The sequence below is a fragment of the Macaca mulatta genome, chromosome 8, assembly GCF_049350105.2.
Source record: "Macaca mulatta isolate MMU2019108-1 chromosome 8, T2T-MMU8v2.0, whole genome shotgun sequence".
In the NCBI taxonomy this organism is placed as follows: Eukaryota; Metazoa; Chordata; class Mammalia; order Primates; family Cercopithecidae; genus Macaca; species Macaca mulatta.
Window position 1 is genome coordinate 97,865,800 of NC_133413.1, and position 18,256 is coordinate 97,884,055.

Genomic DNA, 18,256 nt, shown 5'->3' on the forward strand with positions numbered 1-18,256 from the left:
AGGCTGGAGTGCAGTGGCGCGATCTCAGCTTACTGCAACTTCTGCCTCCCGGGTTCAAGTGATTCTCCCGCCTCAGCCTCCCAAGTAGCTGAGACTACAAGCACACGCCACCACGCCCAGCTAATTTTTGTATTTTTAGTAGAGATGGGGTTTCGCCATGTTAGTCAGGCTGGTCTCAAACTGCTGACCTCGTGATCCGCCCGCCTCGGCCTCCCAAAGTGCTGGGATTACAGGGGTGAGCCACCGTGCCCTCCATTTACATATTAATTCACGTGCCACAGGTAATAATATCTCCATGACTGCCCATAACCCACAGCCCCAGATTGAGAACTAGGGTATAAACCAGACTTTTAAAATGAGTCTCAGTAGAGTTTGAATAATCTTGTTATTTCAAAATATTTTGTAATTTACTCTGGAGGAAGTTATCCTTTATGGTTCTAATTATAAAATCAAGGAATAACATTTTTTTCTCATAATAAACTTTGTTTTTACCTGAAGGCTATCATACATACATACATACAAAAGTACACAGCTCATAAATAAATTTTAATAAAATGAACCCATCAGTTAATCACCATACTGATCACAAATTAGCAACACCCTAGAAGCCCTTCCTTAACCTCTTTCAGTTACTTAATTACTGCACCTATCTGTATCTTCAAAGTTAATCACCTTTCTCACTGGTAATATTATGAGTAAGTTTTACTTGTTTTAAAATTAGTATAATAAACACAGTATATCATTTAGTATATGACCTCCTTTGTTCACTTTTGTGTTTTCAAGATTCATCCATGTTGCTATGTCAGTAGTCAGTACTTAGTTTATTATTGTATAATATACTTTTGTATGAATATACTATATGATATTATTGATGGATATTGGTTGTTTCTAGTTTGTGTCTATTATGAATAAATACTGTGACGCACATTCTTGCATTCTAGTTAATACTTTTATTGCATATATTTCAAGTAGGTCTGTATCTCAGAATGGAATTTCTAGATTATAGTTATTATATATGTTCAGCTTTAGTATATACTGAGAAACAATTTTTCAAATTGATTTGTATGGACTTTTACTTCAACCAACTGTCTATAAAAATTCCTGTTGCTTTCAATCCTTGTCAACTATTGGTTTTTTCCTTTTTCTTTTATTTTAATAATTTGGATAAGTAGATAACCCTATCTCACAGTTTCAATTTGTATTACCTTGCAGAATAATAAGGCTAAACAATTTAAAAATACATGTATTTGTAATATGGATATCCTCTTGAATAAGGGCCTACTTAAGTTATTTACTCATTTGAATAATGACTGCTTTCTATTTTTTATTGATTTGTAGATCTTTAATTATTTATACACACGAGTTAGATTGAGCAAATATCCTCTCCCTTTTGAATTGGCTTTTCAGTTGTCTTCATGTTGTCATTAGGTGAGATATTCTTAATTTTAATACAGTCCAACTTACAATTCTTTTTGTTTTATGAATAACATCTGTTTTGTCCCTTTAGAAATTTCTGTTCACTCCATTGTTTTCAAGATAACTTTCTGTATTATCTTCTAGATACTCTTCTTCGTTGATTATCTTTCCCCTTTAGTTCCATAATCTGCCTTAACATTACTTTCTATGGTTTGAATTCTTGGTAATTACCTTCTCAAACATTGCTTCTGCTTCATTATCTCCTTTCTTCATGGGACTATGCTTCTATGTTTGTCAGACCTTTTCTTACATTGTTTTCTCAGTGTTTTTCAACCTGTTTTCTTCCTATGCTTCAAACTGAGCATTTTCTCATGTGCTATCTCCATTTCACCTTCTTGTTAATCCCACCTATCAAGTTCTTCATTTCTGTTGCTTTATTTTTAAATACATGTATATGTGTGTGTGAGGATGGATAGATAGATAGATAATATTTAATTTTTTAAACTAACAAGTGAAATAACAGAATTCCAACTCACATTACTTAAACTTGATATTCTATTTAATTAAGTCATCTTTATGAATTATTTTCAAGGACTTTGGGCTGCTTTTCTCTTTGCATCTCTCAGTATGAATGATAGTGTAGGCATACCTGTACTCATTCCTCCTTTTATTGTGCTTCACCATATCATGTTTCACAGATGTTGCATTTTTAAAACAGATTAGAGGTTGGTGACAGCCCTGCATCAAGGAAGTCTATCAGTGCAAGTTTTCCAAAGTATGTGCTAATTTTGTGTCTCTGTGTCACATTTTAGTAATTCTCTCAATAGCTCAAACTTCTCATTATTATTACATCTTTTATTGTGATCTGGGATTAGTGATCTTTGATGTTACTATTGTAATTGCTTTGGGGTGCAATGACCTGCATCCATATAAGACTGCAAACCTGATCAATAAATGTATGTGTTTTGACTCTTTCACCAATTTGTCATTCGCCCATCTCCGTCTCTCTCTCCTCAGACTTACCTGTACCCTAAGGCCCAAGAAAATTCAAATTAGGCCAATTAATAACCATACAGTGGCCTCTAAGTGTTCAAGTGAAAGGAAGGGTTGCATTGCTTTTACTTTAAATCAAACTGTAGAAATGATTAAGCTTAATGAGGAAGGCATGTCGAAAGCTGAGAAAGGCTGGAAGTTTTTAGCTAAATAGTAGCCATGTTTTGAATGCAAAGGAAAAGTTCTTGAAGAAAATTAAAAAGTTTTACTCTGGTAAACATGCAAATGATAAGAAAGCAACAGTCTTACTGCTGATACAGAGAAAGCTTTAATGATCTGAATAGAAGATCAAATCAGCCACAACTTTCCCTTAAGTCACAGCATGTAGAGCAAGGTCCTAACTGTTCAATTCTATAAAGACTGAAAGAGGTGAGGAAGCTGCAGAAATTTGAAAGCCAACAGAGGTTTGTTCATGAGGTTTAAGGAAAGAAGTCATGTTCATAACATAAAAGTTTAAGGTGAAGCAGCAAGAGCTGATGTAGAAACTCCTGCAAATTATCCAGTTTACTATTATTCTACAGTAAACAATAGACAAAACAGTCCAATTTTGGAAGCATATGCCATCTTCAACTTTCATAGCAGGTGAAGAGAAGTCAATGCCTGGTTTGAAAACTTCAAATAATAGACTGATTCTCCTGTTAGGGCCTAATAAAGCTGATGACTTCAAGTTGAAGCCAACCCTCATTTGCCAGTCTGAAAACCCAGGGGCTTAAGAATTAAGCTAAGGAATTAAGTTGTCTGGGCGTGGTGGCTCATGCCTGTAATCCTAGTACTTAGGGAGACTGAAGCAGGAGGATTGCCAGAGCTCAGGAGTTTGAGACCAGCCTGCGCAACACAGTGAAACCCCGTCTCTACTAAAATAGAAAAAATTAGCTGGGTGTGGTGGTATGCACCTGTAGTCCCAGCTACTCAGGAGGCTGAGGTAGGAGAATCATTTGAACCCAGGAGAGGGAGGTTGCAGTGAGCCGATATCATGCCACCACACTCCAGCCTGGGTGACAGAGTGAGACTCTGTCTCAAAAAAAAAAAAAAAAGAATTAAGTTAAATTTACTCTTTTACTCTTCCTGTACTACATAAATGAAACATAAAAGTCTGGATGACAGCCCATATGTTTACAGCATGGTTCACTGAATATTTTAAGCCCAGAATTGAGACCTACTACTCAGAAGAAAAGATTCATTTAAAATGCACATAATCAACCAAGAGCGCTGATGGAGGTCTACATGCCTGCTACCACAACATTTATTCTACAGCCCAAGGATCAAAAAGTAATTTTGACTTTCAAGTCATATTATTTAAAAAATACATTTCATTATGCTATAGCTCCCATAGATAGTGATTTCTCTGATGGTTCTGGGCAAAGCAAATGAAAATCTTCTGTAAAGAATTTACTATTCTAGATGCTGTTAAGAATGTGGTGATTCATGGGAGGAGGCCGATACATCAATATTAACAGGAGTAACTAAATTGCTGCAATCTCATAATAAAATTTGAATACATGAGGTGATGCTTATAAATAAGCAAGGAAAGTGGTTTCTTGAGATGGATCAACTCCTAGTGAAGATGATGTGAACATTGTTGAAATCACAATGAAAAATTTAGAATATTACATAAACTTAGTTAGTGAAGCAATGACAGGATTTGAGAGGATTGACTGCAGTTTTGAAAGAAGTTCTACTGTGAGTAAAATGCCAGGAAAGAGCATTGCTGCTACAGAGGAATCTTTTGGGAAAGGAAGAGTCAACTGATGAGCAAATTTCATTGTTTCATTGTCGTGTTTTGAGAAACTGCCACAGCCACCTCAACTATTAGCAACTACCACCCTGATCAATCTGCAGCTGTCCACATCAAGAAAAGACCCTCCATCTGCAAAAAGATTATGACTTACTGAAAGCTCAGATGATTGTTAAGCTTTTTTTAAGCAAGAAAGTATTTTTAAATTGGTGTATGCACATTTTTTAGACATACTGCTATTGCACTTAATAGACTATACACTACAGTATGGTTTAAACATAACTTTTATATGCTCTGGGAAACCAAAATTTGTGTGACTCATTTTATTATGATAGTTGGTGGTCTGGAACAAAACCTGCGATAACTCCGGAAATACAGGTATGCTTGCATTTGTCATATTTTATTTCATTATTGCTTTACTTACTTGTCTCTACCAATAGAGTGTATAGCCATCCAAGGTCAGAGGCTATGTTTTATTTATCCTCATTTCTGGCATATAGTTGAGGCTGAACACATTTACAGAGTGAATAAACAACAGAATTTCTTACAACCCTATGTTTAACTTGTGATTCAATACAAAATTCCACTTTTTTCCTTTCTATAGCTTTGCCCAAGCATTTCACAGGCAGGATTAGCCTAGCTATGTCATATATATATATATACACACACACATACACACACACACACACAGTTAATATGTTAATATATAGTTAATATATAGTTTATAGTTTATATATATACAGTTAATAATGTCACTTATTAAAATTAAATGTACTGAAGTTTTATGTATATCCACTTATTGACAGTTTTTTAGCCTTTCCTGACATAAGACATGCATTGGGCTTTTTTAGATTTTTTTTTTACATCCATTACTATAATAATTGTATTACACCCATTGATGTTTTCTAAATTTTCACCACCAAGTTATGTACTGAAAAGGTTCCTGTAAGTTAGTTGTATTTTTTCATTAGGGCAACAATAATAGTGATATGATAAATGCCATCTTAGTGATATTCTAATATCATTTTTCAATAATAATATAATGAGTGACCATGAAGGGCATAGAAACCTAAACAATATTATTGTTTAAACATGAGCAATTTTTTAAAAATAGTTTTGCTTGTATAGGAGAAGTGTTTGACATAACATTTTTTGTTGTTCTTATAATTACAACTGAATGAAATTTTCTGGGGATTCCCTTGACATTCATTAGTGCTTCTGGGGCACAAATACCCTTTTATGATAATCAGGAATTACTTAGTATCTTAGATTTATAATGCTAAAATGTTTTTAAAAAATTAAGGAACCTAAGTTTTTTTCATTTTTTACTTCAAATTAAGATACTGTTCTCCTTCATTTTGTCTGCTTAAGGCAAACTTGGAAAATGCTGTTTGTTTGTATATAATCGCCATCATCATCTAACATCCAAATCCTTGATATATCATGTGTTTTGGTATGTGTGTTCCTTCTAAATATTGAAACTAAGATGAAATGACATCTGTATTCAAAGCAAAATATAAAATTAACAAAAACAGATCAGTAATACTATGTCAATATATCACTTCTGGTTACTCAATATGGCCAGGATTTGCTTCTCAAATGTCAGAATAAAAGTAATGTGCCTATCATGCGCAAGTGATTTCATTAAAACATGCCTATGTGTTCATGCTTTGAAAGACACTCACCCGCATGGTCCCTGTTCTAATAATTACTTCCTGAGTGCACATGAGGCTAGACTTCACCAAGAAAAATCACCAAGAGAAATAGGAACTTCAGTGTACTAATAGACACCATGTTTTCACATTTGTGTTTCTTGTGTTAAGCAAAGAGTGACTGAGACAGGTGTCTCAACTGATAGACGTTTATTTAGCCAAAGTTTGAGGACTCATCCAGGAAAAACACAGTCACAGGAGTATCTGTGACATGTGCTTTTCCGAAGAAGATTTGGGGGAACTTCAGTATTTAAAAGGGAAACAAGAAGAAGAAGAAGAGAAAAGAGGGAGGTAGGTTAGGCAGTGACACAAATTGTTACATTTTTGTGAGGCTCTTAGATAAGGTAAAAATGCAAAAAGAAGGAATAGAGAAAAAGTCAATTATGAATTTGTCTCAGGGTAGGTGGAGGGATGATTTCTGGTCCTGTCCTTGTCCTGTACCTGTGAAGATAAGCTAGTAATGGTGAGATACAACAGAACTCCGGTTTATGTCTAGTTTATAGGGGGGTATGTATTCTAAAAGATTTAGGGGCTCACAAGGGGCTCTCAATTATTCCTAGTGAACGATTTGTGAGAGAGACTATGTGGGGAGATACGTGGCCTTATATCCTTGTGGGAACCCGGCTTGTGGATGAGGCTATGACACAGGGTTGTGAAATTACAGCTGTCTGGGAACAAAAGGAAGGCAGTATTGTGTGACTCATTTTCCAAGCTTAACTTTCCCTTTTATATGGTGAGTTTTGGGGCCCCAAGGTTCTATTTTTTTCACACTCACTACTTATAAATTTCTGTAGCTGTGTTTTAAAATGATTCAAGTCTTCATCCACTTAAAAGATTGTTTAACTTTTAACACCTAGTGTCATTTTGTTTCAGGTATTTACCTTGGTAGATTTTATACTGTGATTCAGTTAAAACCCTTCAATTATTGGTGACTCCAAACAGCTTAGCCACTGAAAGCATAAATGCTTAAGATATTATTATATTTGCCAAGTGGTCAGAATTCTTCTGTTTTGTTTGTTTGCTTTTGTTTTTGCTGTTCTATCTTAATGCATCTACAATGTACACACTTAGAAATTAATATGTACTGTGGTGGAAGGTTAAGAAAGTAGGGGTTGGTTGGCATATGCTAATACTACAACTTATATAATGTAACTCATATAATAATAATATATCTTCTTGTACTATTACCACAACTGTTCATTAATTAAACATTACTCATTATCATTGTTATGCATTTTTCTTTATAACTTTAGCTTGTTTCAAAATTACTAGTGTGACTTGAAAACTAAAGTAAAAAATGTGTTATTTAAAAAGGATTTTTTTTTACAATTTAGTATACATTATTTTTATCCTATTTTGCAAGCTGCTTGAGGTATGTTTTTTGAATGGAGAATCCATCATATGATAAACACAGAGCTTCACAGGCAGAATTTCCTTAAATGACTTATAGGTCTGACCTGGAACTGTTATTCCCCTTCGCCCTCAGAGAAGTGGGTGGCTGGATGCTGCAGATATGTTTCTTCTGGCAGCAAGATAGACAAAATGAAGAGGGACCTTCTCAGTGCCATTTCTGCAGATGGCAAGAAATGTGAGCAATAGCTGGAACTCATTGCTATATTACAAGGATCTGAGTGTAGCCTCAAAGGTGCTCTCCCACATGGACATTGATTTCCACAGTCTGCACCTGCTTTGGTGTATGTGGCATTAGTTTTCCCTGTAGTCGTTGTTCTCTCCAGGAGCACTAAAGGAATTCTGTGAGAATATCAATTACTGGTACCCATACTCAGACTGTCTAATTCAGTAAGTCTAGGTTGAGTTCCAAGAATCTGTATTATTAACAGAGTCCTAAGGTACTGCTGCTGCTGGTCTGAGCACGTTAGAACCACTGCCTCACAGAATGTTTTGAGGTCATAGGTTATTTCTGAAGATTGTCATAAATTGCTCTGTGTTAGGCTCCTGAAATTTTATGTACTGGTGAAATTTCAAGTGTTCCTATCAAAGGAGCACTCTCACAACACATATATGCATCCTTGCAATACTTTGAGTCTCACCGTGACACTACAGTATTGTTTACTCTTCTCTGTATTGAATGACTAGTTGTGATTCCTGAAACTTTTCCTAGAAATCTAACTACACACTGGTTAAGCTTTCTTCTTGTCTTTCTATTTACTTCTTTTCAAGACAGCATTAATGAGCATTCTAGATTCCTGTCCAAACTTCAAGAAATGAGAATTGTTTCCTTTCATAAAGAGCTATGTTATTTAGAATAACCTCCTGCTTAAAAAGCTGTAAAAAGCTATATAAATTACCGAATGGAATAATAAAAAGATGCAAGATAAGACAAATAGGGAAAATAGAAGTATATAACCTAAAGTGGAAAAATTGAAACCAAATAAGAAGCAAAACAAATTTCAACCATATATCATATGGACAGTGACAAAAAATTACGTCCACACACACATACAAACCCAAAAATAGATTTCAAGGGGGGAAAAAAGCTTTACTATAAATAAGTTGGAACACTTTCTCAATATAACAATGTTCTCAGAATTATATAACAATTTCATATTTGTATATTTTAAACAATATGTCTTCAAACCACATAAAGCAAAATTTGACCAAAAAACCCCACAATTCTAATCAGGAATGTAATAAACCTCTTGCAATATATAATAGAATAAGAACATAAAAATAAGTAGGAAGCTACCATCCCCAAAAGTGACAAAATAAGAACCTTCAAACATTCTATTTTCTATGAAAGTGTGGTAAGAACCAATGTTTTCAGTTATTTGCAAATTAACCAAGGCTTGCAGCAATCTGGAGAGCATTTATCAAGAAGAATGGATGAATGTCAATGAGACCAATGAACTTTGTGGCATTTTAGCTTGTCCTATAACCACATTCCCTATCTAGCTCTGGGGAAGCCTTGAAAAGCAACAGCCCCCAGTAAATGGAGAAAACTAGAAGTATGACAGTCACTGAAGAGACGAGAACAGGTTGGGAACCTTTCAATGCCTCACTCCAAAACAAGCATCGTTCTCTGACATGTGTGGTCATTCTCTGGAAGACTCAACTTGAAAGGTTGTTGTTATATGACTCAGTCCACCCAGTACAAAGCCTTTTTCCCAGGGGTGTTTGTTGAAAACAGTGAGAGGCAATTGTTTACACTGGGAGCTCCTGAAGGCTGTGGATACAAATTGAGGCAGATAATAGGCTAACTAAAAAAGTGAACATTTTCCAATGCATTCTATGAGTATTACCAAAAACAGATGAAGATGTCACAAGATAAGAAAACTACAGATCAACATTTTATAAATACAGATGTAAAAATTCTCAACAAACTTAATTCTGCACCATGTAAAAAAGATTATAAACCATGTTCATATAGAATTTAAGCCAGAAATGCAGTCTGTATCTGAAATTCAACATAATACATGAATGTAATATCAACTATTATCTCATTGTAATATGAATCATTGTAATACACTATACTCATGGGATAAAGAACAAAACCCACTGTATTAGTCAGTTCTCATGCTTCTAATAAAGACGTATCCAAGACATAATTTATAAAGAAAAAGAAGTTTAATGGACTCACAGTTCCACATGGCTAGGGAGGTCTCGTAATCATGGTGGAAGGTGAAGGAAGAGCAAAGGCACATCTTACATAGCTGCAGGCAAGAGTGAATGTGGAGGGTAACTGCCCTTCAGAAAACCATCAGATTTCATGAGGCTCATTCACTATTACAAGAACAGCATGGGAAAAGCCAGCCTCCACTGGATCCCTCTCATGACATGTAGGGATTATGGGAGCTACAATTCAAGATGAGATTTGGGTGGGGACACAGCCAAACCATATTACCCACATGATCTCTTTGATGATAAAAAGTACTGAAAGAACTGGCAATAAAAGAGAATTTCCTCAACCTGGTAAAAATCGCCTCCTGGGAAATTCAGCAAGTAAATGGAAGAAAAGATATCCAGATTGGAATAGAAGTAACATTACCTCTCACCTCTCTTTGCTGACGATATAATTGTGTTTATAGAAAAATCCTAAAAAATTTACACACACACACAAAGCCAGCTAATGAGTTTGCCAATATTGCAGTATTCATGATCAACATATAATAATTCTATTTCTATACACTAGCAAAGAACAGTCTAAAAATGAAATTAAAAAAATTAATAGTATCAAAATGACAATATACTTAGAAATATATTAAAAAATAAATGTTTAACTTGGATATGGAAAACTACAGAATATTATTGAAATAAATTAGAGAAAACCTAAATAAATAGAAAGACATTGTGTGTTTATGAATTGGAAGATTTACTATTGTTAAGATGGCAATATTTCCTAAATTGATCTACAGATTTGCCATAATTCCTATTAAAATTTCTGCTCTCCTTTTTTGCAGAAATTGATAAACTGATCTTAAAATCAGTATGGAAATACTAAGGACCCAGAACAGTCAACCATCTTGCAAAAGAATATGAAACTAAGAGCACACACACTTTCAGGGTGTGAGTTTGCATTAGTCAAATTTGTGTGGTGCTGGTATAAGGATAGACATATAGACTAATAGAATATAACTGAGAGTCCAGAAATAAACCCACAAATTTATGGTCAATTGACTTTCAACAAGAACACCAAGACAATTTCAACAAAAGGTGCTGAGACAACCGAATATTTACATGCAAAAAATGAATTAGGACCCCAATCTTATATGATGTAAAAATTTAAATAAAATGCATCAAAACTGTAAATTTAACAAGTCTATAAAACTCTTAGAAGGAAGCATAGATGTAAATGTTTATAACTTTGCACTAGGCAATGGTTTCCAGGATATAACACTTAAAGCACAAGCAACCAAAGAAATATTAGATAAACTGGACTTTATACAAATGAAAAACTTTTATGTTTCAAAGGACACTATCAAGAAAGTGAAAAGACAACCTACAAAATAGGAAAAAATATTCACAAATCACATATATGAATAGGATCTAGTTTCTAGAATATACTCAAAACTATTATACTTCAATAATAAAACAAAAATACCTTATTTAAAAATAGGCAAATGATTTAAATACAAAGTTCTTCAAATTGCGAGAAAAGCAAATCAAAAAACATTGTGATACGACTTTACATCCAATAGGATATCAAAATATAAAATACAGACAGTAATAAAAGTTGTGCATATGTGAAGAAATTGAAACCCTTATACAGAGCTGATGAAAATGTAAAATGATGCAGCTGTTTTGGAAAATACTTTGGCAGTCCTCGAAAAGCAAACCATTGACTTTTTATATGACCCAGCAATTCCACTTCTATGTATACACCAAAGAGAATTGAAAACATACGTTTGCATAAAAACTTTTACATGAATATTCATAGCAGCATTATTCATAACAGTGCCAAAGTGTAAACAACCTGAATGTTCACCAACTGTTGAATGAAGAAAATATGACATGTCCATATTATATGTATATATATAATTATTCATTCATAAAAATTAATGAAGTACTGATTTATGCTACAAACCATAGATGAATCTTAACAAAGTCAGACACAAAAAGCTACACATTATATGACTGCATTTATATAACATGTCTAGAATAGGCAAATCATGGACACAGAAAGATTAGTGTTTGCTAGGATCTAAAGAGAAGTAGGGATGGACAGTGAATGATAATAGATACAGTATTTTTCTTCAGTATGAAAATGATCTGGAATTAGATATGGTTCCACAGTTGTATGAATACACTGAAAACCACTAAATTGTACTGTTTAAAGGTGTAAATTTTATTATGTGTATATCTTTTTTTTTGGGGGGGGGATGGAGTCTCGCTCTGTCACACAGGCTGGGGTGCAGTGGCCAGATCTCAGCTCACTGCAAGCTCCGCCTCCCGGGTTTATGCCATTCTCCTGCCTCAGCCTCCCGAGTAGCTGGGACTACAGGCGCCCGCCACCTCACCCGGCTAGTTTTTTGTATTTTTTAGTAGAGACGGGGTTTCACCGTGTTAGCCAGGATGGTCTCGATCTCCTGACCTCGTGATCCGCCCATCTCGGCCTCCCATATTGTATGTATATCTTAATAAACAATAAGAACGCATAAGATTTGGACATGTTGTCCATGTTGTTACATATTTACAGAAATTGATCCTATGCCATAAAACTCATTTCAAAAAATTCAGAATGTGTTATATAGACCAACAGTGGAGATCATCAGCAAAATCACAAGATAGCTCTGAAAAGAGTAGTGAAATTGATACAGTAATCCCAGGAAGTCTTCACAATATGAAACAGACTATGCGACTAAGTTTGTCTATTAAATAGACTGAATATGTAATTTAAAATATTCCCACAAATGCCCATTCACTTTAAAAGTATGAATTCCTGTGAATTCTATGAAAAATTTAAGGAAGACATGTCAACTCTACACAAACCCTTCTAAAGGACAAGGGAGAAAATGGTCCTAAATTATTTAATTCACCCATGATAAACTTTATATTGAAACCTGATAAGGGCTTTACAAAATAAGAAATTATTGGCCAACCTCATTAATTAAAAATATATATAATATATTATTTTTAATATATAATATATATTTAATATATATTAATAAAAATATATATATTTTTATTATATGTAATATAGCAATATGTAAGTATATTGAATCCAGAAATATATAGAAAACACTATACATCATGACCAAGTTTGATTTATTACAAAATTTAAGATTCATTTAACAATAACAAAGTGTTAATATATTTTACCATTTTTACAGAATAAATGATAGACATCATTTGGTCATCACTTTTCAGACTCTTAGTTTTACATTTTTTTGCTCAATGAACTCAGATACAGTGTTATTTCTATCGCTATAATTGAGGTTTCACAGCTTTCTGTAAGTATTGTAATGAAAATATGTCAACTCTTGAGGGCATTCTTCTTTAGGAAAACCTGATAACAGCAGGATCTTTTAAATTACATCCTGTAGATCAATTTGACATTAGTTTTTCAGCTGTCCCTCCTGAGGTCTCTCTGAAGGTACAAAGAAAAGGAAACAGTCATTCTTTTATGGCTATCATAATTGCTGAAATGGAATCACATGGTATTTCTGCACCCTCTTTGCTAAAGTATGCCTCTTTGTTTGTTGAAATGTTGTGAGAAAAAAAGAGAAAAGTTTTATTATGTGTCAAAGTTTGCTGATAATCGGAGATGACATCTTCCCACTTTGGATTCCTGTCTCTTACAGTTACTTGAGATAGAGAGAGACAACCCCATTTCAAATAAAATCTACCTACTTAATGACCACTCTCTTTCATGCTGCTATTATGGTTTTGCTATTTAAATATAATGTTATAAAAATGCTTTAGGCACAACTGATTCCTAATTTTGTTTTACCTACATATTACTTTCCCTACTATAAATTGTTTGCTTTATTTTCTAAATTATTAAATGCAACATCATGATCTGAGTAAGGTAAGGTTGGTATAAAAACTTGAATAATAATGCTAACATTTATTATGACAAAATGATGTTCCTATAGTTTCACATCCATAAAAATGAGAGAAATTTTGCACAATTCTGGGTTGTGCCCTATGTCAATTAAAACCAATACCCGAAACTTATAATGAGATAATTATCCACTTTTACTTTTTTATCAAGCTAGACAGAACTTAGCTAAAATCCTAGCAATGCCAATTGCTTAATTTTCCTGAGACATCAATTTCTCATTTGTAAAATTGTTGCAAGGCTACCTATCTGGTACCAATTTCTGTGAGGACTGCATGAAATGATGGCAATTGCAGATTCTGTGATCTGGCATCTAGCACTTAGTATGGATAATCAAATTTGAGTTTCCTTGGCTCACTTCTTGTACCAAAAAAATTCATTTATGTATCCCACTGACAGACCCAAAGGGTACAGTTCCTTAATTGATTTAATTTGGCCAGGGATATACCCTTAATCTAATACAAACAAATTTATAGGTGTGGAAAACCAATCATCCTTTCTCAATAAATAATATAAACTTTGTCAACTAATGGAGCCAACTGTTAGCTTCTTGAATAAAATCATGTAAACTTGGACTTGGGGCTCCCATATTTACTAGGCGTTATACAAGATGAGATTATGGAAGCATTGAGCAGATAATGGAAGGGAAAACAAAGTCAACAGCATGACAAGGACCTCACAGTTCCCCCTGTAAAGAGCGAACACCCTTCGTTCCTGATACATGTGGTTTCAGACTCAATTCCCATTACGCCATACCCTGAGAGTCTACTACCTTATTTTGTATGTCCTTTGGAACACACATCTTTTGTATGTTAGCTGGCTTGAATGTGTTCTACTCATTACAATCAAATGAGTTTGGACTATAAAGTTGTTCCACTGCTTTTAAAGTTATGTCATTTAGAGCAGCATATATTAGTTTTCAAAATATTAAGTTGCACCATGGCTTTTTATGAATATTGATTATTCGGTAGACTGTGTAAGATCGGCTAATAGGGTTACCGATACGTAGTCTGGCTTAAAACTACATCTTTACCTTAAAAGTGTTAGTGCTTTCATCTATGTCTTGAATATTGAAGAAAAAAAATGTAATATGGAGATTACATAAGCCTAGGGAAGAAAAATGACCAAAACAGTTTGCCCAACTGTTTGAATGAGTTGTGCACAAAACACCATGGTCCTAAATTGTGTTACATGTTAATATTTATGTTTATATATATAATTTAAAATGTTTTTATCACAAGTAAAAAGTGAAGTAAAGAAAAAAGTTATTTTTGATTTCATGTAAGAATAAACAAACTCTTCATTATGTCAGCAAAGATTTTGGCTCTTTCTGTATTTTCACTCGTCTGTCTTCTGTGTGTTGGCTGTAGTCCTTGGTCTTGTTTTTCATGCTTTCAAGATGCTGCTGCATGCTTTAAAATTTAACACAACCTTGTCCAAAACATAAAGGGCAGTTGATCATCATAGGTTGTTTTTGTCTCCTGGATCACTGACCTTCCCCAAAGCACCCACCCCCAGCATACTTCCTCCTAAATCCTATTGGTTTGATTTGGGTAGGGTAGCCAGATATATTCTGTTGTGCAAGCAGAATTATGAATGCTTCCTTTTTATTCTCAAACATGCCCATACTTCAATAAGAAATTATCCACCTGCTCTTGGTTTGGGTAACATGCCTATATCTTAGGAGCATAAGATCCCCCTGCAAAAAAAGGCGCCCCCCAAAAAGAAACCTTCAAAAAAACAAAAACAAAAAACCTCAGATATCTAGTGTTTCAACCTCTGTCATGGAAAGTGAATCTGCCAGCGGATAAATGAATGGCTTTGAGGTAGACAACCACTAATGTCTGCCACATGTTAGGTACTAAACAATTTCCAATTTCTGAATAAAAAGTGGGACATTGTGTAAATTAGTCTAAATTATTGATACTAAAATTTTATGGGATGATCTTGTTGTATGTGAATGTGAACTTAGAAAGAAGTACTAATGAATCAATTTAATTATTAGGGGAAATTTAATTTTGTCTACTATTTTGAAATATTGATTAAAATAGGATTAGCAGCTGCTCTTTTTATTTATAAAAATTATCTTTTGATGGTATTCTAAGTGTTTTCTTTTGTTTTCATCTAGAATTAGACCCAGTGACCAAGCAACTTATGCTCCAAACAGCGAAACCAACTTTTGGCCATCTGACAGATGTAAGTAAAATGTTAAAGTTATAATAAATGTCACTCTTCATAGTAATTAAATGCAAACATTTATTATTTATTGTTTTTTAATGTCTAGTAGCCTTCATATTAAGATAAGTGTAATGTTATCTGCTCTAGAAAATAATGACATAAGACATTTGTAAAAGTTCTTATAATGAACCATCCACCTACTTATGTGTTTTAATTTTACTCTAAGATACTATTTTTGGTAAAATATTTATAACATCCTTAAAAAACTTTCAGTCTGTCTCAACAAAATTATTCTTGTAATAATCCTTACCTCAAAGAGTTTTACATTTTTAGAGAGGAATATAAACATTTAAATAGATATTTCAAAGGTCAGGGGTCACTCTTTTTTTTTTTTTTTTTGGTTTTATTGTGTCCATTTTATATGAATAAAATATTGTAGTTTGAACAAATACACCTCATGCCAATCTCTATAAAATTAATATTATAATATGCCCATAGAATGCATAAAGAACCACTATGCATTAGTTCATTCTAGAATATTTAATAACCTATACAAGAAATGTGATTAAAACTTTGAACAAGTTGTTAATATAATGAATATGAACAACATTCAAGACAATAGCTTCCGTAGGAGTCTGGAGAAGTCCAGATGGCCTGATGGTATTGCTCCTCATGAAAAGACTGCAAAACCCAAATGACCTCAGCCCTCACGGCCATATATATAGAGTGGTTGTCTGTAAAAGGTGGCAGACTGTGATGTGTGATATAAGGATGTTAAAAGAAGCCAAAGGGAGAGGAAATGGATTGGCAGTTTACCCAAGTAAGATCTGGGAGGAACAGAAATACCTAAAGGAGTTTTTAAAAGATTAAATTGTTTATAGTGTGGTGCTAAATGTCTCTGTCTCCTAACAAAATCCTTAGTGAAATCCATCTGACTCATTCTGATGTTTTCAGTGTTTCCTTATGGTTGAATTTGAACACATGCTGTGTCTTCCTTTTTGACTAAAGTATAATGAGAACAGTAGTTCCCCCAAAGAGGGCAACATTGGGGTTAAAATTTGAGAGCTCATCTGCTATTTGTGAATTAGGGTGCAACTTTCAGTTGTCTTTTGGATTAAATCATCTTGATGAAAGTGCAATGAGTGTTTCCTTGCCATGGTTACCAAATGACTCAAATGATGGTAGTTGGTGTGTGACCACAAGGAGAAGGACATTATGAGGTGAGCATTTGCTAGTTTGTACCAACAAAAATTGCATATTCCCTGAATTTAAGTTCTAACTACTGACTCTGCTGATACAAGTGGAGCTTTGCCTGAGTCAGCTAAGCCGGACAAGTTTGGAGTTGAGGGAAGATACTTTCTTTATAGCTAAGCCTTCAGACTGGGATAGGAAACAATAGTCCAAAAAGTATGTAGAAAAGAGTCTCCTCAATTCCTTAGTTGGGACAGGAGCTTAAATCTTTGTAAATCTTGGATGTTGTCTTCCCCTTAAGATTTTTTTTTTTTTTCCTGGTAGGGAGGAAAAGAGAGGAAAACATCTTTTTCTGTAGGAAATACAGCAGTGATAGATGTTACTCAGCAGGATTAGTGGGGATAGGAAATGCTGAAAAGGACTGACTAACTGGCCAGAACTGCCACCCTCCTAAGAAACCTGGATTATGCCTTCCAGGGATCCAGGCATAGTGAGAGTGTGATGTATCAGGATAGCAGACATTTGAAAGGCAGTGGGAAAAGCAAAATGAAGCAAGGAGAAACTCCTAGGTTGGAAGTGTGTCTAGAGATATGTAGAAGAAAACAGACATTTCTAATTAAATTCTTTTAAGCAGTTTGAAGTGTCAGTTTTACGGTAAACCTTCTGTCTTCCTTCAGAGTCTTCAATTGCTCACTAATGATTTTGATGTAAATAGATTTATTTTTAAATTCTGAGTAGAAAAATGTGCCAACTGAAATTTTCAGTTTCCTGGAGGCAAGAACAGATGCCACATATTAAGCCAGCCACATCTGTTAAACCATGTAGCACAGGAAAAATAAAAGGAAACTTACTTTATTCTGGCAATATGTTAGTGATTGTTCAAGTGTTCAATTTTAATTGTGCATTTGTCACTATGTGGCTTGTGACAGTTCTCAGGCTACTTTGAACTTTGCTTTTTTTCCCAGCAGGAGCATCTATTTCAGTACTTTGCACAAGCTAGCATTATTTTAACTAATTCCAGCAGGGTCAAAATTAAATGAGTAGGTTATATATCTCTATAAAACACCCACCTGCATATGTTATGCACTTGCTTCATACTGATCAGCATTTTTCCACAGACATGTTGATATGGTTTGGCTGTGTCCCCACCCAAATTTCATCCTCAATTCCCACATGTTGTGGGAGGGACTCAGTGGGAGGTAATTATTCAATTACCATGGAGGCAGATCCTTCCCTTGCTGCTCTTGTGATAACTAATAAGTCTCACAAGATCTGATGGTTTTAAAAAAGGGAGTTTTCCTGCACAAGCACTCTTCTCTTGTCTGCTGCTATGTGAAACGTGCCTTTCACCTTCTGCCATGATTGTGAGGCCTCCCCACCCACATGGAACTGCGAGTCTAATAAACCTCTTTCTTTTGTATATCGCCCAGTCTTGGGTATGTCTTCATCAGC

The 18,256-nt window shown here is 34.4% G+C and overlaps 1 protein-coding gene across 1 annotated transcript in view; it reads left to right on the plus strand.

The window, feature by feature from the left end:
* Positions 1-18,256, plus strand: part of CNBD1 (cyclic nucleotide binding domain containing 1) — a 560,546-nt gene that overhangs the window by 524,112 nt on the left and 18,178 nt on the right. Inside the window, exon 11 of the mRNA XM_015145661.3 lies at positions 15,564-15,631. Coding sequence (XP_015001147.3) covers positions 15,564-15,631 — 68 coding nt within the window. The remainder of the gene's footprint in view (positions 1-15,563; positions 15,632-18,256) is intronic.